Here is a 25,075-nt window from a genome sequence, read left to right on the forward strand (position 1 = left end):
AAGTTCACAACTTGAAGGTTCGTATGTAAGGGACTTACTGTACTGAAACCGCCACCAGGTGGAAGAAGTTTACTGCGTGCCCACAAGCATGCAGACCCCAGAGCAGCTGGAATCAGAAGGTTGATGATACTGGCTCCCAGTCACCTCACCACCAAGCAGTCAGAAGAATGTCCACGAGCTGATCGCGCCCTCCTCTTTGAACCATTTACTATAAAACTCCTCACTACCCCCTCCAGGTCAGGACACACAGTTTTGAGGGCATTAGCCCACTGTGGCCCCCTCTGCCCAGCAAAGCAGTAAAGCAATTCTTTTCTACTTCATCCAAAACTGTCTCCAAGATTCCATTCAGTATCAGTGTACAGAGGCTGAATTTCGGCTACAGGCTTGGCATATTGCCTAGCATGTAATAAGTTTTTATATATGTAAGCATAGCTGTTTATAGGTGCTTTTATCCAATGACACATTTCTAATATAAGGTGATATACTGGAGAATTTTGTACTACAAACAATGACTCAGTTGGGAAGAGGCCTCTATGTATTTGGAGTGCACCAGGCCAATAAGACATTCATTTGTTTCTTGATTGCCGAGGTGGATCCCATCTTCCACAATCTCTGGAAAACTTTCTCAATGAGCTGGTATTACTTAGCTGTGCAGGGCCTCTGCTGTGAAGGACGCTGCCTAAGGAATGTGCTCAGAGTAAGTGGAAAGGCCAAGCGAGAGAATGCAAATGACACAATCTCTGATAGCACAAGAGTTCCAACAATTTTTGCAGTGAGATTGCAATATGGAATTCAACCTGTAAAGCATTAGGAGAGAGATCAACAGAACACTACAATGTTTGCTGGAAATAAAAACACAAACGCATTCACGGTGGCCTTTGAAAACGTTGCAAGTATGTTTTGTCTTGGAGATCAGCTTACATTAGTTCTCGAATCTTTTCTTCCAGTTTTTTAGCATCAGTTCCACAAAGTTCAAAAATCTGTTCACAGATACACAAAGGTGAAATATTGATCGGTTCAAATACGGCAAAGATGAAGCTTTGAGGAATTTTGTTCCTGTTTATAAACTTATCCTCTACTCATTTCCATCATCTGCAAGATACTTTAAACGCACATTAAACACATTAAATTTCTGATGTTTTCATTATTTGGCACCTTTTCAAAATTGTTTATGCTAATCTTTTGCCAGATTTATATAATTCTCCACGATGTTCCTCTAAACTAAGATCTAAAACATATCACGTTGTTGGAAATGAGGAAACCCCATCACTGAAACTTCTCAGAGCGTTTATACACTGATCTTGAGGGCTTGTTAATTCATATACATGATCCCCCGAAATCAAATGGCTTGTGATTTCCCATGCCCTGACTTTAGCCCAGGTAATAGTAGTTTAGTTCATTGATTCACAGAAGCACATTTTCTTTTCAAATTCTCACATCTCTGAATCAGGATGCATTTCGCAGGGGATGGTATATTTTATTTGGAACACTTTTCAGTAGGAGATAAAATAAGCGTGCCTCTGTCAATGCACATCTTATGTTTGATGAAATATGGACGTTAGAGACCCTTAACTATTCACGGTCAGTTTAGTACCAGTTGTATGAGGTGGGTGGAGAGAAGGAAGAGTGTGGGTAAAATGAGGCTGAGATTGGGTGAAGACTTGAGTTTCCAGTGAGGGAGGTTTCAGCAGCCAGAAATGGTGTTAGGACATTGGGGGCAGGGGTTAGAAAAGTCTAGAACTAACTTCAGTGCTCAGTGTGCAACAGAGAAGAAACCACGCCCACATCTAATGATTCTGCTTCCCCTTATAGCTGCATGGTGCCTGTGGGCATCACGGTTCGTTCTATTCCTTGAAAGTAAACCCCACTCTTGTGCGTCTGTCTTGATCCCGTTTCACTTACCGGCTCGCTCAGGGATCCACTTCTATAACAGCAAATTGTTCTTTTCATTCTTGAGAATAGGGTTACCTAAGTGTGGGTGCAGAATTTCATGATTTATCTGGGTTGTCTGGTTTGTAGCCATCTCCTCTATAAATAGTTCTCTTGGCCTTGGCCACCAGCGGAGGAGGGTGTCAGAAAGGATCTGCAAAAGGCTCTTTCTTAAGAGTCAGTGGCAGCTGGCTGGCGCCTCTAGGGCATGAAGGGAGTTTCATACTCCTCTCAGGCTAGAGCAGGTACCAAGACAAGAAGTCCTGGCAATAACATAGGCAGGGCTTGGCCACCTGAATGACCAGACTTGGCTGGGGACAGGAAAAGGATGCTAAGCTTAGCCAACTGACCAAAGTACTGAACCCATTGCCAGGAAACTCCTGACCAAGGTGAGGCAAAGGAAGACTTGGCATCATCCTCCATGAGGCTGGAGGTTGGGAGCTTGGGCATACTTTTTTCGCTTGGGGGTATTAGGACTTTCTAGACAGCTCAGTCTGGTTGGAAAGGAACTTTGTCCCTTGTCTCTAACCAATGCTGGGGTGGAATACAGGGTGGGAGAGGCTTGGGGTTCACCCCAGTCTCAGTCTGTCTTTCTCCATGGGAGCTGGAAAGGTACTATGTTTGCAGTGGCTCCCGTTTATCCTTCCTTGTGCCCTCTGTCCAAGATTCCTCCTGAGCCTCTATCCTCTACTCCTCTGCTTCAGGAGTGGCTTGACTCCTGTGAAGGGCACACGTACTAGGTGAGCAGAAGAAAGGCACTGGCAAAGAAGGGATGAGAAGTTCCCAAGGTGTGTCTTTCCCCACGACCACCACCATGTAATTCTAGACAGTCCTCCACACCCCCAGTGGTCTAGAAGATGATATTTTTGTCATTCTTATGGCAATAACTCTAGTGGATCTGATTATGACTCCTTATCTTAGGATCTCCCCCACTGCCAAAAAGCATTGTGGAGCCAAAGAGAGTTTGGGGGCCCCTAAAGATGGGCATCTCTCCTTGGAGGACACTGCCCTGCACAGAGGGGTGGCACAATCTATAAGTGTATTAGAAATAGGAAGGCACAGGCCTGAAGGGAGATTTCCAGGGAGGGGTGATTTCCATGACCACGGGGTTGTGGCATGCCTGTGCTGTGACTTGGGCAGCCAGAAGCCACACGTGCACTAAGAGCCTTGGCTACTGTTGAATGTGACTCCTCTTCCTTTTAGATACATTGAGCCTAGTACAGGGCACCATCACCCACCCTCGTACCTGAGCCAGGAAACTGAGGTCACTTAAAACATTCATATATATTCAGAACATCGCACACATGTCAGCATACAGTTTGGGGAGTTATTACAAAAGAGAGCCCACTTGCGTAACCACGTCCAGATCGAGATGCAGATAGAGCTTTAGTCCCTCGCTCCCAGTCATCACCCTGTGCCCAAAGCCAAACGCTGTTCTGGATTTTTCACCATCACTGAGCTTAGTCTGTTTCTGAACTTTTATAAATGGAATTCTACAGTATGTTGTGCGTATTCTTCCGTGTCTGGCTTCTTTCACTCGATGTGATGTTTCTGAGAGTTACCTGTGTAATGGCCATACATTCATTTTTCAGTGTCGTTTTTTAGTATTCTGTTGCACGACTATAACACAGTTTATCCATTTTGGCTATGACCAAGAGTGCTGCTAGGAACATCCTTTTCCACAACTTTGTGGGGACATCTCTGGGGGCAAATGAGCACCCATTCTTGTTGGGTTCTGCTGTCTACCTGAAAGGGGGATTACTGAGTTCAGCTTTGGTAGGAGATACCCAACAGTTTTTCGAAGTGATTGCATCAATGTACACTCCACCAGCAGGGGATGAGGGTTCTGGTTGTTCCACATGCTTGACAACACTTGGTATTGCCAGTCTTTTTCATGCTAGGCATTCGGGTGGCTTTAGGTGACATTAAACTTGTCTCTGAATTCCATGGATTTTTACCCCATCAACTTCCCTCTGGGTTTTAGTGACAGCTTACAAATTGGTTTCTCTTTCTCCAGTCTGTGCTCCTGAGGTCTCTTCTCCCCCTTGAAGCTCAAAAACACACATCCCATCATGCTTTCTTTGTGAAATTCTTGAGTGTTTCTCCATCATCATAAAATCCAAGCTTTTTTTTTTTTTTTTTTTTGCAGTACGCAGGCCTCTCACTGTTGTGGCCTCTCCCGTTGCGGAGCTCCACAGGCTCCGGACGCGCAGGCTCAGCGGCCATAGCTCACGGGCCCAGCCGCTCCGCGGCATGTGGGATCCTCCCGGACCGGGGCACGAACCCACGTGCCCTGCATCAGCAGGCAGACTCTCAACCACTGCGCCACCAGGGAAGCCCAAAATCCAAGCTTTTTACCAGAATTCCTAAACCTTGTCCTTTCTAGCTCCGCTGTCACTCTCTACCGTAAACTCTGGACTCTAGCAACACTTTATAGTTGGATTTATTTATTCATTTAATAAATACTTAGTGCCTACCATGAGCCAGACATAGGTGAACAAAACAAGACAAAAGCCCCTCACGGAGCTCACATTCTAGTGATAATTTTACAATTTTATACTACTGGTGTATATGATTATCAAATAATTCCTGACCCGTACCTGTGACATTTTTTAACTCTCTGTTTCTTCCCAGCTTTAAATCACTTGCTAATCTTAAGCATCCTTTAAGATTTAACTCCTGAAGACTTCCCTGAAGTCCTTCTCTGTCATCTCATAGTATCCACTATTCTAGTGCATTCCACGATTAAAGAGTTGATTTTGTTATCTGTCTTCCCCACTAGACCAAGGATGGGGACTGTACTTTATTTCCCCGCCCATAGTTTTAGTATCTAGCCCAGAACCTTACCCAGAGTAGGTGCTCTATTAATGGTGTTAGGCCTGAAATGAGTTGAACTATGCTGATTTCTGGTCACTGAGGTCCGGGTCCAAGACTCTGTGTTAAGTTTCGGGGATTAGGTGTTATCTATTTTATTCTTTCTTTGTCCAATTTGCCAAAGACAAATTGTGTCTCCCTGTCTAGCATGGGCCTTTGCATATAGGAGTTTAATAAAAGTAGTTAATAAATAAGGAGCAGCTTACTGATAAGAGCTTATTTTATAAGTAACTTTCTTCTGAAAGGATATATATGCAAGGCCGTTAACATACAATTTCTGCTCAAAATATTTTCTCATTTTAACCTGAATGTCTGGCTGTACCTCTCAAGCGCATGCTCCACTCTGAAGCATTAGGAAGCAGTGTTTACCTTGTTCTTCTCAATGCCTTCATTTTTCATGTATGGCTGCCACCCTAGCAATGACTGCTAATGAAAATTACAAGCTCCAGTTTGCAAAGACCAGTGGAATATGGAGTGGCTGTTCCAGCATTAGAGAACCAACTATAGCCAACAGTCAGTTAAAAAAAAAAAACAACCCTGAAGTTTTATCATGGACATTTTCAAACATACACAAAAACAGAATAATAAAGTGAACCCCATCCTCTGATTACCCACCACCCAGGGGCAACCAGAGGCAGTTCTGTATGCCAAAGACATTCAAATCACCTACAAAGAGTTTATTCCTGCCGCTGGGAAAATGCAAAGGGGCTGGAGAGACAGTGACTTCTGAGAACATAAATTAAGGAGTCTGGCTAGTGATGTCCTCATAGAATAACTATAAAATGCGTTGGCCAGTTGACATGCATTTTAGTTGAGTCAACACTGAAGTTATGTTTGGACCGGCTGTTTGAGAGCTCAACAATTTTCAGACCTCTGTAGTGAGTTAAAAACAACAACAGCAGCAGCAAAATTCTCCAAGCTATAGCAACCATCACAACACGAACCAAAAAGCCCAAAAACCAAGCCACACAAGATACTTCTTGGAGGATGGCTGTGGAAGTATACGTATGTACAAGTTTATAATTTGAAATAGTATGATGTTCTTTTTCTTTAGGAAGGGTCTATTAAGACATTAAAACTGATGAATAAGATGAAAAGGATATGTCCAACAGGAGAACGTTTAAAAGTACCTCAACCTTCTGTTGAGAGGTGGACAGTGTTAATCACCGTTTGTTCCTATCTTGGCTTCCTTCTCTGACTCCATCCACACCCGTTCCGTCCCTAGAACCACCTGCATCACATTGCAGGTATTTGTACACCTCCTCTTTGACTTTCACAACACCCAGGGCAGACTCTGCAAATGCAAGGGGGTCAGTTAAGGTTTTTGGAGTTGAGCAAAATCCAACCAAGATGACACAGTCCCTTCGAAATAGTCTGTTTCAAACAGCTTGAATTTGTATGTACTTGCATTCAAGAAAAGAGCATATAAAGCAATCTGTTCACTCACTTTTCCCTAATCTATGCTGGCCTTTTTCTCAACTTGTTCCAGTTGTGAGACTTCAGTAACATACTAATTCACTTTCATTTTCCTGTAGCAGATTTAGAAACTGCCTATGCATCTGTTTCTTGGCACACTGGTAGCATAAATAAGGACTAAAGTGCTTTTTTCTTATATGTTAGGAGTTGACAAACTTTTTTTGTAAGGGGCCTGATAATACCCACTTTAGGTTTTGTAGGCCATATCGTTTCTGTCAAAACTACTCAAATCAACTCTCTATACTATCTGCAACTTTTACGTAAATCTAAGTTTTTTCTATATAAATCTATAAATTATATAATAACATTAAAAATATAGTCCACTTTTTATAATGATAATGCAGCCATAAACTTCCTTTTATAAAAAGAAAAAAAAGTCTACCCAAGTTGTTAGGGGACCCACTGACCAAAACCGTCCGTCCTGGCCAGGCACGACAGTAACCACTTGCATGAGTTATCTTACAACAGGAGGTCCTGGTAAGGAACGTGGAACTAACAAGCTACCACCAACTGGAAGAATTCGAGAAGGTCGAAAGGAGAGAGGAGACGCCAGTCTATATGTGCCACCAACCTTCCAGAATCCTTCTCACTGGAATCCATCTTGGCTGAGCGATGTGCACATCACCAGGAAGGACCCTGAGTCAGAATGATTGGCCAGAGACAACCCGGAAACTAACCCCATTACCATAAAGCCTGAGACCGTGAGCCACGTGGCAGAGCAGTTCTCCTGGGTACCCTTACCCTGCCGCTGTCCACCCGGGTTCCCGTTCCCAATAAAGTCTCTGGCTTTGTCAGCGCGTGTGTCTCCTTGGACAATTCATTTCCGAGCGTTAGACAAGAGCCCACTCTCGGGCCCTGGAAGGGGTCCCCCTTCCTGCGACAAAACCAGCTATTGTAGTTCGAAGGCAGCTGCAGGTAAGTAGTTAAACAAATGGGCACGGCTGTGTCCCAGTAAAACTGAGAGTCAGATTTGGCCCCGGGGCCATAGTTTGCCAACCCTTATTCTATGCCATCAACTGAAGCTGCCTGAGAGTTAGTCACTCAGGACCATGTGGTTTTCTGTTGAAGGGAATAAGAGGCATGAGTCTGATGTTGTGGGAATTCATCTCAAGCTACACTGAGAATAGGACAAGTGATTTTGGACTCTGGCCAGGTTAGATGTCATCCTGCCCATAACTGGAAGTGTGGGATGGAATTTTGTTCTTCGGGATAAAAATACTTTTGGAGCCATTCCTTTCAATGGCATATACTCTAGTTCTCATGCCTCCATTAGATCATCTGCTTAACTGTCTATTATTGGGAAAATATACCTGTTTCCTATATCCCTTCACTTCTCCCCAAGTTCAAAGGTGAGCTTATCAGCTGAGCCTAGACAAAGGCATGAGCTCATGCCTATCCTCCTCTCCCTTTTTGGGAGTGTTTGCTCAAGGGACAGGTCTGTCCTTCTGCAAAGCACATTTGAAGTGAGTCTAACATCTGCCTTCTAAAGATAGCTCTGGAAAGCTATGACCCTCTGTCCTCCCTTTTTGGGGCTAAATAGTTATGAAAAGCAGCAGTATCTCCTCCACCTGGGTGGGGAAGTTTGTCCTCTGCAGCCCCAGATTCTACCGTAGCGGGGGCGGTCATCTCAAGGTCTAGGCTACAAGTGGGAAATCTTTTGACATGGATCCAAGCCATGTTCTTCAATTACCACAATTTAGCACTACTGCTACATTTTTTTTTTTTTTTTTGCAGTTCGCGGGCCTCTCACTGTTGTGGCCTTTCCCGTTGCAGAGCACAGGCTCTGGATGTGCAGGCTCAGCGGCCATGGCTCACGGGCCCAGCTGCTCCGTGGCATGTGGGATCTTCCCGGACCTGGGCACGAACCCATGTCCCCTGCATTGGCAGGCGGACTCTCAACCACTGTGCCACCAGGGAAGCCCTACTGCTACTTTTAATAAAGGTGACATTTTGATTTTCCACATGAATTCATGTGAGAAAAAAGTTAATGTAGCAGGTGTGGTTGCTCACTCCTGGCGTGTCTCCAAGAGAACCACAATTGATCCTTCACCAACCCGTGGGTAATGTGGTCCTCCAAGTGTTCCTCGTGTTAGTGATGGATGATTTGGTGACATGTATCTGGAGCAATGGACTATGCCATTGCTGGCTTGCCAAGTTGTTTTGCATAAACGTCAATAATGATGATGTGCACCTAGTTTTATTGTTGGGGTCCTGAGTTTCCATTGTCATGGCTGGTTGTGTAGCTATGGTTGCTCAGCAAGATGTATCTATGTGACCAGTCCCCACATAAAAAAACTCAGACCCAGAGAATCAAAAAGGCATCCCTAGGCAGAGACATTCCTCACATGTCCCTGAAGTTCACTGCCAGGGAGAACACTCTCCTAAGTATCCCTGGACAAGGAAGGACATCAGAATTCTGTGCTGGACCTTTCTAGACTCCAACAACACCCTTCTTTCTTCCCTGCTGCTTTAACTCTGTGTTTACTGCTGTAATAAATCTTAGCTATGAATATAACATGCTGCTGAGTCTTGTTAATCCTTCTGTGAATCACTGAATGAAACACTCCTTTAGTTCAACAATTTAAAATTCAGAGAAGAACAGGGCTGGGACTAGGGTGGAAAATTTAAGGGATGCCAAAAACTTAATAATTACGATAAATAATATCTTAATAAATATTTTTAAAAGTATTAACATTTAATGCAAAAAACCCATGATAAACGAAACATCAAAAATTCAAATAGGGCTTCCCTGGTGGCGCAGTGGTTGGGAGTCCGCCTGCCGATGCGGGGGACGCGGGTTCGTGCCCTGGTCCGGGAAGATCCCACATGCTGCGGAGCGGCTGGGACCATGAGCCATGGTCACTGGGCCTGTGCGTCCGGAGCCTGTGCTCCACGGCGGGAGAGGCCACAGCGGTGAGAGGCCCATGTACAGAAAAAAAAAAAAAAAAAATTCAAATAAAGACAGGTTTCCACCCTACACCTGCAATATCTTGCCTCACTTGCCTCACCCAAATCCCTGCCCTGGAGAAAAGAGGTACACAAGTAATTACTGCCTGTACGTTGCTAAAGCTGAGAGCTGCATCTTTAGCTATGGTGCTAAAGGTTGCTAAATGGTGATAAATAGTTGCTGTACTTCTCTGACTTTCCCTTCATGTCACTTAGTTCTTGCCTCCTCCAGTCAATTAATCTCTGATAATGTATCAGCTGCTTATGGGGCTGATATGTAACCCCTCTTGGGGATCTGCACCCCTCAGAGCCCTGAAGACTATATGAGAATTCTTTTCTTTTCCTCCTCATGCAGAAGCCCTCTGTAACTAAAACAATCCATTAAGGTTGAATACCATTGGTAGGTAACTCCTGAATGCTAAGATAACTTAGCTTAAATGCATACTATGGTTACTCAAAAGAGCTTTAGAGGTCTCTGGCAACCTTCATTTCTAAATTTCTATTTACCCATACATTTTCAGGAAGATAGGTGCACAGTTAGATCCTGGGGCTCTAATAATAGCTACATTTTATAGTATGTACAAAGACTAGTGCTGGGCACTTTATTTACATCATCACAAATTTTTATGACAATAGTTCAAAGACACATGATACTGTCTCTATTTCACAAAGAATGAAACTGAGCCTTAAGGTGGTTAAGACACATTCCCAAGGACCCCACTAATAAGAAGCAGACCTGGAATTCAACCTACAATCATCTGGCTCCAGAGATGGCAAAAGCCAGCCGCAGACACTCTTTTGCGGGTGTGTGTGTGTGTGTGTGTGTGTCAAACACTGTTTTTTAATGCACTTGAACAGTGAGCACTTGGGAGGGTGATTCTCCAGGGACCACCATCCTCCTCACTTCCTACTGTGTCACCTATTGTCCCCGCCTGGCCCTTGAAGACACTGCATACGGGACCTCTGCTTCCAAGCCTGTCCTCTTTCTAGCACTTGATGGTGTCACCTACTTTGGATTCTTTTTATCGCTGTACCAACTTCAAGGAGGGTGCTTGTTGGAAATGACTTCCATGACCTCAGCTGGAGCCCTGCGATTTATACACATAAAAGGGCAAGAGCTTCTTCTCACTCCATATGAGAGCTCAGTTCTTCCGAATTATTCATTTTTGAATAACTCATGTATTAGCATCTATGTACTCATATCCCATCACTGCCATCTTTCCTAACTGCTTTAGGAAACCATCTTACGCTCATATCAAAAAATGAAAAGAGGGAGGCAACTTTTGAGAGTTGGCCCATATTTAAGCAGTTGGCCAAGACTTGCTAAATCTTTTTTAGTCTTCCTTTCCTCTACATAGACATACCAACTTTAGCTAGAAGTAACGTAATGCACATAGAGAATCTACTGATGGGCTTCAGAGGCTCATTGAATACCCTAGGCATTACATACACATTTCAGTTTATACGTATATTTTTCTAGAGAGAGAGAGAGTTTATAGTCTCCACTGGATTTTAAGAGGGTCTACAGATTTTAAGAGGGCCTATAAACCAAATTTATGAACTACTCATAATAGCATATAGTGTATTATTCTGGTTACAAAAATCAGCCAAGGTTTTGGATGCCCCATCTGACAGACACCACAGGAATGCACATTTTGTTTTCTTTTTCTTTTGTTTTCTTTTTTTAACCACAATGAATCTTACTGGAACATGTTGTGATGTCCTAGATGAAAACACTAAGGAATACAGCAGGAAGGAACAAACTCACCTTATTTATTACCTAGAATTTGTTTTGGCTGTCCTTTGCCCTAAAACTGTGAAATAATTATAGCTGTTGTTTATAGCGCATCCCAGCCAGATGTTCATCTAACCTCTGCATGAAAACTTCCAGCACCAGGGAAGGCCCATCATCCACCATGACCCTAGGTCATGATTATGTAGCTTTATTTGTTTTAGGTGTTTAATGTTTTATTTTGTTTATAGTCTATGCATTTTGCGAATATTTGAAATGAGCTAGACTCAAGGCCAAGATAAAATAACAGAACCATTAAAGGATGATCCAGTGTGGAGACGGCAGTTAGGAAATGCCAGGAAACTGCAGGTAAGGGGGCTATTGTATTTGAGTAGAGGAGGTAATCCTGAGATTTTTGGCAGTGATGGAAACAGAAACCCAAGGGATTCCCTAAGTCTTCTGATCTAATGAGAGGAAGCTGATCATATTTTCAAGGGAGGCAAACATTCTCCTAACTCTACGTTCTCCTAACTCTATGTTCTATAAGGAACTATCACAAGGCTTTTTAGACAGTGTACATTTTAAAAGGCATTAATGGACAGTGGCTTGTTGCCAGATGTTTTACCATAAGTGTAGACATTTCTTATAACATTACTCCATCGAAGCTAGATTCTAGGGTTTTTTTTAATACTAGATAAATAGTATTTAACTGCTTCAATACGCCAATTTTCAGTTGTGCCATCCCAGAAGAAAGAGAGGAGCACATTTATAGAAGTGCTCTCAAAGAAGTGTATTTAACTTTTCTCTATTCCCAGGGAAACAGTGAACGTCACTGGCAGCCTTCATAGTCAATTCTATTGAGAGAGGAGGGAAATTCACAGGGACTAGTCTTTTGGCTTGGCCACCCCAAACTTCCTCTGGTTCCAATGATTTTCCAGAGCAAACCACTAACAGGTAGAGCCTGAGGGGAATTTCAGAGGTCTCAAAGTTTGCCTGCAGCTCTGGATGTAATGGTTAGAAATGGGGACCTTGCAGAAGCCCTACAGGGCTGTTCAGTTACCCAATTCTGGGGGTGGAGTCCAAAGAGGTAAAAGATTTGTAATACTGTGTCTTTATTACCTCTCCCACCTCCTTTTTTTGTGCCTTTGTCTTTTGCACTGAAGATTGATATTCTTTGTCAAATGGAACAACCATTACAAATCTTTTCCACAGGTTTTCAAATGATATCTAAATTGATCCAGGTATGAATCCTTCTGGAGATATGATTACATATAACTACAAATGAAATTTAGAAGTAGACTCATTTGATATTATGACATAAATAATCTCAAGTTTTCTTTTTAAAAAAAAATAACTCTATAACCGCCATGCTAAGTTAACGCTATTCAACGAAAAATTCCATTCTCAAGAAAATTTCTTGGGACATGGATATCCATGTTATACTAAGAGGCTTGCTGGATGACTCTGGAATTAGACTACAGGGAGGTAGATCAGTTTAATGGCCATTGTCATCAATTCAGTTGATTTTATTTTCCATTAGCTAGTTGGCATAAAATTCAAATTTGAGATCCTTCATGATCCCTAGAATACAGGCATTGTATTCCATTAATTCAAAAGGATCCATACCCTGTAGACACAAGTTAAGAAATACTTGATTATAGGAGGTCTCTCCACCTACAAGTGAGGGCTCTTACACCTCCAGAGAGAACTGAGACTAAGCAGGGCCAAGCCTTATATCAAAAGCATAGCTATGGATTTGCTCGAGAGCCTAGACACATAATCAACTGAGAACACAAAATTTTGTTTCATAAGACAGAGAACAACCTTTGAGCCATTAAGCAATATCTTCTGCAGAAAGGATGAAACCAGAAAGCTATTCTGAGCTGGACAGAAACTTCTTCTGAGTCAGATTAATATGAGGACAAAATCGGAAGGGGAGGCAAAGCTGCGGGGGGATGCAGGGGAAAGACAGAAGGCTTCACTTGTTTGCTCATTCATTCATTTGTTCACTCCCTCATTAGTCAAACACAAAATAAATATTTTCTATTGATGGGGGATTCTCCTAGGCCCTGGGGTTTCAAATCAGACATGAACAACTCCAAGTGCTTAGAAGAATATGAGAAAACTACATGAAGTTAAGATCTGAGTCAAACAAAAATGGGCTTGGAAAGGTAGATTGGATCAAAATTAGGGAGAAATTTTAAAGTCAGACTTGAATACAAGGGTCTAGTCTTGATTCTGAAGGCAATGGAGGGGGACAGGTATCAACTTTTAAATAAGGGAATGACATACATGGAGCAAGGATTTATTTGGAAAAGAGAACAAAGCTTTGGCGTGAACTTGGGGGTGAGGAGGGCTACTGTTTAAGTTAAAGGTATTCACAGCTAGAACTAGAAGTGGGGGTGAAATTACTAAGGGAGAGAGGTAAAATGGAAAAAAGACAGAGCCTTGGGAAACACTTATATTTGAGAACGGCAGGAGACAAAGAAGCCAGAAGAACTTGGGGATGAATCAGCAATAGAAGCCAAAAAAGGAGGAAGTTTCTAGAATATAGAAGCTGATTAGTTAATGACACTTGTGTAATCAAGGAAGAGCAGGATTGAGAAATGGCTTTTTAAACTAGGTGCTGGAAGGTTCTTGGTGACTTTCAAGAGTGGGTGAGGGAATGAGTAGAAAATGAGAATTGGAAGCAGTAAATATATCCAATTTCACGAATTAGACCACAAAATAAAAGAGAGCAGGGCTTCCCTGGTGGCGCAGTGGTTGAGAGTCTGCCTGCCGATGCAGGGGACACGGGTTCGTGCCCTGGTCCGGGAAGATCCCACATGCCACGGAGCAGCTGGGCCCGTGAGCCATGGCCGCTGAGCCTGCACGTCCAGAGCCTGTGCTCCGCAATGGGAGAGGCCACAACAGTGAGAGGCCTGTGTACCGAAAAAAAGTAAAAAAAAATAAATAAAAGAGAGCAGTCTGAGAGAACATCAGATATATTCATTAGAAATGTTTTGGTTGCAACAAGCCTCTTAGACAGCCTCATCCACCAGAGGACAGACAGCAGAAGCAAGAAGAACTACAGTCCTGCAGCCTGTGGAACAAAAACCACATTCACAGAAAAACAGACAAGATGAAAAGGCAGAGGGCTATGTACCATATGAAGGAACAAGATAAAACCCCAGAAAAACAACAAAATGAAGTGGAGATAGGCAACCTTCCAGAAAAAGAATTCAGAATAATGATAGTGAAGAAGATCCAGGACCTCAGAAAAACAATGGAGGCAAAGATGGAGAAGATGCAAGAAATGTTTAACAAAGACCTAGACGAATTAAAGAACAAACAGAGATGAACAATACAATAACTGAAATGAAAACTACACTAGAAGGAATCAATAGCAGAATAACTGAGGCAGAAGAACGAATAAGTGATCTGGAAGACAGAATGGTGGAATTCACTGCTGCAGAACAGAATAAAGAAAAAAGAATGAAAAGAAATGAAGACAGCCTAAGAGACCTCTGGGACAACATTAAATGCAACAACATTCACATTATAGGGGTCCCAGAAGGAGATGAGAGAGAGAGAGGACCAGAGAAAATATTTGAAGAGATTATAGCAGAAAACTTCCTTAACATGGGAAAGGAAATAGCCACCCAAGTCGAGGAAGCACAGCAAGTCCCGTACAGGATAAACCCAAGGAGAAACACGCCAAGACACATAGTAATCAAATTAGCAACGATTAAAGACAAAGAAAAATTATTGAAAGCAGCAAGGGGAAAATGACAAATAACATACAAGGGAACTCCCATAAGGTTAACAGTTGATTTCTCAGCAGAAACTCTACAAGCCAGAAGGGAGTGGCATGATACACTTAAAGAGTGAAAGGGAAGAATCTACAACCAAGATTACTCAACCTGGCAAGGATCTCATTCAGATTCTATGGAGAAATCAAAAGCTTTACAGACAGGCAAAAGCTAAGAGAATTCAGCACCACCAAACCAGCTCTACAACAAATGCTAAAGGCACTTCTCTAAGTGGGAAACACAAGAGAAGAAAAGGACCTACAAAAACCAACCCAAAACAATTAAGAAAATGGTCTTAGAAACATACATATCGAGAACTACCTTAAACGTGAACGGATTAAATGCTCCAACCAAAAGACACAGGCCTGCTGAATGGATACGAAAACAAGACCCGTATATATGCTGTCTACAAGAGCCCACTTCAGACCTAGGGACACATACAGACTGAAAGTGAGGGGATAGAAAAAGATATTCCATGCAAATGGACATCAAAAGAAAGCTGGAGTAGCTATACTCATAACACATAAAATAGACTTTAAAACAAAGAATGTTATAAGAGACAAGGACACTACATAATGATCAAGGGATCAAACCAAGAAGAAGATATAACAATTATAAATATATATGCACCCAACATAGGAGCACCTCAATACATAAGGCAACTGCTAACAGCTGTAAAAGAGGAAATCGACAGTAACACAATAATAGTGGAGGACTTTAACACCTCATATACAGCAATGGACTGATCACCCCAAATGAAAATAAATAAGGAAACAGAAGCTTTAAATGACACAGTAGACCAGATAGATTTAATTATATTTATAGGACATTTCATCCAAAACCAGCAGATTACACTTTCTTCTCAAGTGCGCATGGAATATTCTCCAGGACAGATCACATCTTGGGTCACAAATCAAGCCTCAGTAAATTTAAGAAAACTGAAATCATATCAAGCACCTTTGCTGACCACAACACTATGAGATTAGAAATGAATTACAGGGCTTCCCTGGTGGCGCAGTGGTTGAGAGTCCGCCTGCCGATGCAGGGGACACGGGTTCGTGCCCCGGTCTGGGAAGATCCCACATGCCGCGGAGCGGCTGGGCCCGTGAGCCATGGCCGCTGAGCCTGCGCGTCCGGAGCCTGTCCTCCGCAACGGGAGAGGCCACAACAGTGAGAGGCCCGCGTAACGCATAAAAAAAAAAAAAAAAAAAAAGAAATGAATTACAGGGGGAAAAAAGTAAAAAACACAAACACATGGAGGCTAAACGCTACGTTACTAAATAACCAACAGACCACTGAAGAAATCAAAGAGGAAATAAAAAAATACCTAGAGACAAATGACAATGAAAACATGACAATCCAAACCCTGTGGGATGCAGCAAAAGCAGTTTTAAGAGGAAAGTTTATAGCTATACAAGCCTACATCAAGAAACAAGAAAAATCTCAAATAAGTAATCTAACCTTACACCTAAAGGAACTAGAGAAAGAAGAACAAACAGAACCCTAAGTTAGCAGAAGGAAAGAAAACATAAAGATCAGAGCAGAAATAAATGAAATAGAAACAAAGAGAACAATAGCAAAGATCAATAAAACTAAAAGCTGGTTCTTTGAGAAGATAAACAAAATTCTTAGAAGAAGAATTTTATTCTTAGAAGATAAACAATTAGCCAGACTCATCAAGAAAAAGAGGGAGAAGACTCAAATCAATAAAATTAGAAAAGAAAAAGGAGAAGTTACATCAGACACCACAGATATACAAAGCATCCTAAGAGACTACCAAAAGGAACTCTATGCCAATAAAATGGACAACCTGGAAGAAATGGACAAATTCTTAGAAAGGTATAATCTTCCAAGACTGAAACAGAAAGAAATAGAAAATATGAACAGACAAATCACAAGTAATGGAATTGAAACTATGAATAAAAATCTTCCAACAAACAGAAGTCCAGGACCAGATGGCTTCACAGGTGAATTCTATCAAATATTTAGAGAAGAGCTAACACCCATCCTTCTCAAACTCTTCCAAAAAATTGCGGAGGAAGGAACACTCCCAAACTCATTCTATGAGGCCATCATCACCCTGATACCAAAACCAGACAAAGACACTACAAAAAAAGAAAATTACAGACCAATATCACTGATGAATGTAGATGCAAAAATCTTCAACAAAATACTGGCAAACAGAATCCAACAACACATTAAAAGGATCATACACCATGATCAAGTGGGATTTATCCCAGGGATGCAAGGATTCTTTAATATATGTAAATCAATCAATTTGATACACTATATTAACAAACTCAAGAAGAAAAACCATATGATCATCTCAATAGATGCAGAAAAAGCTTTTGACAGAATTCAACACCCATTTATGATAAAAACTCTCCAGAAAGTGGGCATAGAGGGAAATTACCTCAACATAATAAAGGCCATATATGACAAACCCACAGCAAACATCATTCTCAATGGTGAAAAACTGAAAACACTTCCTCTAAGATCAGGAACAACACAAGGATGTCCACTCTCACCACTATTATTCAACATAGTTTTGGAAGTTTTAGCCACAGCAATCAGAGAAGGAAAAGAAGTAAAAGGAATCCAAACCAGAAGGGAAGAAGTAAAGCTGTCACTGTTTGCAGATGACATGATACTATACACAGAGAATCCTAAAGATGCTACCAGAAAACTACTAGAGCTAATCAATGAATTTGGTAAAGGAGCAGGATACAAAATTAATGCGCAGCAATCTCTTGCATTCCTATACACTAATGATGAAATATCTGAAAGAAAAATTAAGGAAACACTCCCAATTACCATTGCAACAAAAAGAATAAAATACCTAGGAATAAACCTACCTAGGGAGACAAAAGACCTGTATGCAGAAAACTATAAGACACTGATGAAAGAAATTAAAGATGATACCAACAGATGGAGAGATATACCATGTTCTTGGATTGGAAGAATCAATACTGTGAAAATGACTATACTACCCAAAGCAATCTACAGATTGAATGCAATCTCTATCAAATTACCAATGGTATTTTTTATGGAACTAGGACAAAAAATCTAAAAATTTATATGGAGACACAGAAGACCCCGGATAGCCAAAGCAGTATTGAGGGAAAAAACCGGAGCTGGAGGAATCAGACTCTCTGACTTCAGACTATACTACAAAGCTACAGTAATCAAGATAATATGGTACTGGCACAAAAAGAGAAACAAAGGTCAATGGAACAAGATAGAAAGCCCAGAGGTAAACTCACGCACCTACGGTAAACTAATCTTGACAAAGAAGGCAAGGATATACAATGGAGAAAAGACAGCCTCTTCAATAAGTGGTGCTGGGAAAACTGGACAGCTACATATAAAAGAATGAAATTAGAATACTCCCTAACACCATACACTAAAATAAAATCAAAATGGATTTGAGACGTAAATGTAAGACTGGGCACTATAAAACTCTTAGCAGAAAACATAGGAAGAACACTGTTTGACATAAATCACAGCAAAATCTTTTTTGATCCACCTCCTAGAGAAATGGAAATAAAAACAAAAATCAACAAAGGGGACCTAATGAAACTTAAAAGCTTTTGCACAGCAAAGGAAACCATAAACAAGACGAAAAGACAACCCTCAGAATGGGTGAAAAATCTGCAAACGAATCAACGGACAAAGGATTAATCTCCAAAATTTATAAACAGCTCATGCAGCTCGATATTCAAAGAACAAACAACCCAATCCAAAAACGGGCAGAAGACCTAAGTAGACATTTCTCCAAAGAAGATATACAGATGGCCAAGAAGCACATGAAAAGCTGCTCAACATCACTAATTATTAGAGAAATGCAAATCAAAACTACAATATGGTATCACCTCACACCGGTTAGAATGGGCTTCATCAGAAAATCTATAAACAACAAATGCTGGAGAGGGTGTGGAGAAAAGGGAACCCTCTTGCACCGTTGGTGGGAATGTAAACTGATACAGCCACTATGGAGAACAGTATGGAGGTTCCTTAAAAAACTAAAAATAGAATTACCATATGATCCAGCAATCCCACTACTGGGCATATACCCAGAGAAAACCATAATTCAGAAAGACACATGCACTCCAGTGTTCACTGCAGCTCTATTTGCAGTAGGCATGTCATGGAAGCAACCTAAATGCCCATCGACAGATGAATGGATAAAGAAGATGTGGCTCATATTACAATGGAATATTACTCAGCCATAAAAAGGAATGAAAGTTGGTCATTTGTAGAGACGTAGATGGGTCTAGAGACTGTCATACAGAGTGAAGTAAGTCAGAAAGAGAAAAACAAATATCGTATATTAATGCATATATGTGGAACCTAGAGACATGGTACAAATGAACCGGATTTCAGGGTAGAAATTGAGACACAGATGTAGAGAACAAATGTGTGGACACCAAGGGGGGGGAAGCTGCGGGGGGGTCGTGGTGGTGGTGTGATGAATTGGGCGATTGGGGTTGACATGTATACACTGATGTGTATAAAATTGATGACTAATAAGAAACTGCTGTATAAAAAAAAAAAAAAGTGCTTTGTACCAGAATGATTACTGTGTGTTGTAGGGGGAGGAGGCTACTTGATAATTTTATGTTGTTTTCCATAATTCCTTGGAATTTTCTTTCTAAAATAGATGAATTTCCTTTAGGAATTCCAGAAAGCTTTTAGAGAAATATTCTTAAAATTGTTTGCTTTACAAATGTATGTTATTATTTTATTGAGAAATAAGATTAAAATCATCTTTCTGATTTTAAGAAAAAAAAAGAAATGTTTTGGTTGCAAAAGACAGAAAAAGCAACCCAAGGTTTACATAACTGCAGAATTTATGGGGGGTAGTTCAGGTTTCAGGCATGGATAGATTCAGGGTTCAATCAATGCCATGGGCACCTGTTGGCCTGACTCTGCTTTCCTCTATATGGAGCTTTCATTTTTAGGTTCCCTATGGTGGCAAGCCAGCTATGTAATAGCTTCAGCATCATATCTTTCCAAGTTCAAGTTTAGTACAATCAAAAGAAGAGGCTTTTACCTAGCTGCTTAAGCAAAGCTCTGGAATTAGCTCTGGTTGGGCTTGGATTGGCTTGAATGGAATGAAGGGTCCATTCTTGATGGGGATGGAGTTCACTGATTTGTCTAGACCTAGAGATAGAGCCCTAGGAAGTACGTGGACTAAGAACTAGAAAGGGCTTGGTTCCCTGGAGGAAAATCAGAGAACTACTAATAGGGAATGGTAGCTGGGTGGCAAAAACAACAAGGGTCCAAACACCAGGTTTGAAAAAGGATCAATGAGGAATATAGGCCTGGCACAGAAGGGAGGGATGCAATCAAGAGATGGATGGAATTGACTTCAAACGAGGAAGCATCTTCATTTCTCTGATGGAAGAGAAGGAGAAGATAATAAAAGATGACACACAAACCATTTGACCATGTAGGTGGAGGTAGTTAAAAATACATATGTTGGAGACCTTCAAGATGGCGGAAGAGTAAGATGTGGAGAGCACCTTCCTCCCCACAAATACATCAGAAATACATCTACATGTGGAACAACTCCTACAGAACACCTACTGAAGGCTGGCAGAAGACCTCAGACTTCCCAAAATGCAAGAAACTCCCCACATACATGGGTAGGGCAAAAGAAAAAAGAAAAAACAGAGACAAAAGAATAGGGACGGGACCTGCACCTCGGGGAGGGAGCTGTGAAGGAGGAAAAATTTCCACACACTAGGAAGCCCCTTCACTGGAGGAGATGGGGGTGGCAGGGGGGAAGCTTCGGAGCCACGGAGGAGAGCGCAGCAACCGGGGTACAGAGGGCAAAGTGGAGAGATTCCCGCACAGAGGATCAGTGCCGACCAGCACTCACCAGCCCGAGGGGCTTGTCTGCTCACCTGCCGGGGTGGGCGGGGGCTGGGAGCTGAGGCTCCGGCTTCGGAGGTCAGACCGCGGGGAGAGGACTGGGGTTGGCTGTGTGAACACTGCCTGAAAGGGCTAGTGCACAATGGCTAGCCGGGAGGGAGTCCAGGAAAAAGTCCGGAGCTGCCTAAGAGGCAAGAGACCATTGTTTCAGTGTGCCTGAGGAGAGGGGATTCAGAGCACCGCTTAAAGGAGCTCCAGAGACGGGTGTGAGCCACGGCTATCAGCACAGACCCCAGAGACGGGCATGAGACACTAAGGCTGCTGCAGCAGCCACCAAGAAGCCTGTGTGCGAGCACAGGTCACTATCCACACCTCCGCTCCCGGGAGCCTGTGCAGCCCACCACTGCCAGGGTCCCGGGATCCAGGGACAACTTCCCCGGGAGAACACACGGCGCCTCAGGCTGGTGCAACGTCACGCCGGCCTCTGCCGCCACAGGCTCGCCCCACACTCCGTACCCCTCCCTCCACCCCGGCCTGAGTGAGCCAGAGCCCCCGAATCAGCTGCTCCTTTAACCCCGTCCTGTCTGAGCAAAGAACAGACGCACTCAGGGGACCTATACGCAGAGGCGGGGTCAAATCCAGTGCTGGACCCCAGGAGCTGTGCAAACAGAGGAGAAAGGGAAATCTCTCCCAGCAGCCTCAGGAGCAGCGGATTAAATCTCCACAATCAACGTGATGTACCCTGCATCTCTGGAATATCTGAATAGACAACGAATCATCCCAAATTGATGCAGTGGACTTTGGGAGCAATGATATAGATATATTTTTCCTTTTTCTCTTTTTGTGAGGGTGTATGTGTATGCTTCTTTGTGTGATTTTGCCTGTATAGCTTTGCTTTTACCATTTGTCCTAGGGTTCTGTCTGTCAGTTTTTTGTTTTTCTTTAGTATAGTTTTTAGCGCTTGTTATCATTGGTGGATTTGTTTTTGGTTTGGTTGCTCTCTCTTTCCTTTTTTTTTTTCTTCTTTTTTTATTACTTTTTAACTATTTATTTTTAATAATTATTTTTTATTTTAATAACTTTATTTTATTTTATTATTTTCTTTCTTTCGTTTTTTCCCCTTTCTTCTGAACCCTGTGGCCGACAGGGCCTTGGTGCTCCAGCCGGGTGTCAGGCCTGTGCCTCTGAGGTGGGAGAGCTGAGTTCAGGACACTGATGCACCAGAGACCTCCCAGTTCCACGTAATATCAAGTGGCGAAAGCTCTCCCAGAGATCTCTATCTCAATGCTAAGACCCAGCTCCACTCAACGACCAGCAAGCTACAGTGTTGGACACCCATGCCAAACAACTAGCAAGACAGGAACACAACCCCACCCATTAGCAGAGAGACTGCCTAAAATCATGATAAGGTCACAGGCACCCCAAAACACACCACCAGACATGGACCTGCCAACCAGAAAGACAAGATCCAGCCTCATCCACCAGAACACAGGCACTAGTCCCCTCTACCAGGAAGCCTACACAACCCACTGAAACAACCTTAGCCACTGGGGGCAGACACCAAAAACAAAGGAAATATGAACCTGCAGCCTACGAAAAGGAGACCCCAAACACAGTAAGGTAAGCAAAATGAGAAGACAGAGAAACACACAGCAGATGAAGGAGCAAGGTAAAAACCCACCAGACCTAACAAATGAAGAGGAAATAGGCAGTCTACCTGAAAAAGAATTCAGAGGAATGACAGTAAAGATGATCCATAATCTTGGAAATAGAATGGAAAAAATACAAGAAACGTTTAACAAGGACCTAGAAGAACTAACGAGCAAACAAACAATGATGAACAACACAATAAATGAAATTAAAAGTTCTCTAGAAGGAATCGATAGTGGAATAACTGAGGCAGAGAACAGACAAGTGACCCGGAAGATAAAATAGTGGAAATAACTACTGCAGAGGAGAATAAAGAAAAAAGAATGAAAAGAATTGAGGACACTCTCAGAGACCTCTGGGACAACATTAAATGCATCAACATGCAAATTATAGGGGTCCCAGAAGAAGAAGAGAAAAAAAAGGGACTGAGAAAATATTTGAAGAGATTTCAGTTCAAAACTTCCCTAATATCGGAAAGGAAATAGTTAATCAAGTCCAGGAAGTGCAGAGAGTCTGATACAGGATAAACCCAAGGAGAAGCACTCCAAGACACGTATTAATCAAACTATCAAAAATTAAATACAAAGAGAAAATATTAAAAGCAGCAAGGGAAAAACAACAAATAACACACAAGGGAATCCCCATAAGGTTAACAGCTGATCTTTCAGCAGAAACTCTGCAAGCCACAAGGGAGTGGCGGGACATATTTAAAGTGATGAAAGGGAAAAGCCTACAACCAAGATTACTCTACTCAGCAAGGATCTCATTCAGATTTGACAGAGAAATTAAAACCTTTACAGACAAGCAAAAGCTAAGAGAATTCAGCACCAGCAAACCAGCTTTACAACAAATGCTAAAGGAACTTTACTAGGCAGGAAACACAAGAGAAGGAAAAGACCTACAATAACAAACCCCAAACAATTAAGAAAATGGTAATAGGAACATACATATCGATAACTACCTTAAATGTAAATGGCTTAAATGCTCCAACCAAGAGACACAGACTGGCTGAATGGATGCAAAAACAAGACCCGTATATATGCTGTCTACAAGAGACCCATCTCAGACCTAGGGACACATACAGACAGAAACTGAGGGGATGGAAAAAGATATTCCATGCAAATGGAAATCGAAAGAAAGCTGGAGTAGCAATTCTCATACAAGAGAAAATAGATTTTAAATAAAGACTATTACAAGAGGTAAAGAAGGACACTACATAATAATCAAGGGATCAATCCAAGAAGAAAATATAACAATGGTAAACATTTATGCACCCAAAAAAGGAGCACCTCAATACATAAGGCAAATGCTAACAGCCATAAAGGGGGAAATCGACAGTGACACAATCATAGTAGGGGACTTTAACACCCCACTTTCACCAATGGACAGATCATCCATAATGAAAATAAATAAGGAAACACAAGCTTTAAATGACAATAAGATAGACTTAATTGATATTTATAGGACATTCCACCTAAAAACAACAGAATACACTTTCTTCTCAAGTGCTCATGGTACATTCTCCAGGATAGATCGTATCTTGGGTCACAAATCAAGCCTTGGGAAGTTTACAAGAATTGAAATCATATCAAGTATCTTTTCTGACCACAATGCTATGAGACTAGATACAAATTACAGGAAAAAAATTACAAGCACATGGAGGCTAAACAATATGCTACTGAATAACCAAGAGATCACTGAAGAAATCAAAAAGTTCCTAGAAACAAATGACAACGAAAACACAACGACCCAAAACCTATGGGTTGCAGCAAAAGCAGTTCTAAGGGGGAAGTTTACAGCAATACAATCCTACCTTAAGAAACAAGAAACATCTCTAATAAACAACCTAACCTTACACCTAACAATTAGAGAAAGAACAAAAAACCCCAAAGTTAGCAGAAGGAAAGAAATCATAAAGATCAGATCAGAAACAAATGAAAATGAAATGAAGGAAATGATAACAAAGATCAATAAAAGTAAAATCTGGTTCTTTGAGAAGATAAACAAAATTAATAAACGATTAGCCAGACTCATCAAGAAAAAAAGGGAAAAGACTCAAATCAACAGAATTAGAAATGGAAAAGGAGAAGTAACAACTGACACTGCAGAAATACAAAGGATCATGAATGATTACTAGAAGCAACTACATGCCAATAAAATGCACAACCTGGAAGAAATGGACAAATTCTCTGCAAAGCACAACCTTCCGAGACTGAACCAGGAAGAAATAGAAAATATAAACAAACCAAGCACACGCACTGAAATTGAGACTGTGATTAAAAATCTTCCAACAAACAAAAGCCCAGGGCCAGATGTCTTCATTGGAGATTTCTATCAAACATTCAGAGAGGAGCTAACACCTATACTTCTCAAACTCTTCCAAACTATAGCAGAAGGAGGAACACTCCCAAACTCGTTCTATGAGGCCACCATCACCCTGATACCAAAACCAGACAAACACGTCACAAAGGAAGAAAACTATAGGTCAATATCACTGATGAACATAGATGCAAAAATCCTCAACAAAATACTAGCCAACAGAATCCAACAGCACATTAAAAGGATCATACACCATGATCAAGTGGGGTTTGTCCCAGGAATGCAAAGATTCTTCAATAAATGCATATCAATCAATGTGATACACCATATTAAGAAACTGAAGGATAAAAGCCATATGATCATCTCAATAGATGCAGAAAAAACTTTTGACAGAATTCAACACCCATTTATGATAAAACCCTCCAGAAAGTAGGCATAGAGGGAAATTACCTCAACATAATAAAGGCCATATATGACAAAC

At 41.7% G+C, this 25,075-nt stretch overlaps 1 protein-coding gene across 6 annotated transcripts in view; it reads right to left on the bottom strand.

Annotated features, from left to right (window-relative positions):
* Window positions 1–876: 876 nt before the first annotated feature.
* Window positions 877–25,075, bottom strand: part of LOC136124369 (thioredoxin domain-containing protein 8-like) — a 39,848-nt gene continuing 15,649 nt past the window's right edge. The window contains exons 5-6 of one of the 6 annotated variants that reach the window (XM_065879030.1): window positions 1,903–1,968; window positions 877–980 (exon numbers count right to left, since the gene is read on the bottom strand). In XM_065879030.1, the coding sequence (XP_065735102.1) occupies window positions 918–980; window positions 1,903–1,968 (129 nt within the window). In that variant the 3' untranslated portion in view covers window positions 877–917. Of the gene's footprint in view, window positions 1,103–1,902; window positions 1,969–25,075 lie in introns of all 6 variants that reach the window. The other 5 variants (XM_065879031.1, XM_065879032.1, XM_065879033.1 and 2 more) reach the window with 5 other exon arrangements.

This window comes from Phocoena phocoena, chromosome 6, assembly GCF_963924675.1.
Source record: "Phocoena phocoena chromosome 6, mPhoPho1.1, whole genome shotgun sequence".
In the NCBI taxonomy this organism is placed as follows: Eukaryota; Metazoa; Chordata; class Mammalia; order Artiodactyla; family Phocoenidae; genus Phocoena; species Phocoena phocoena.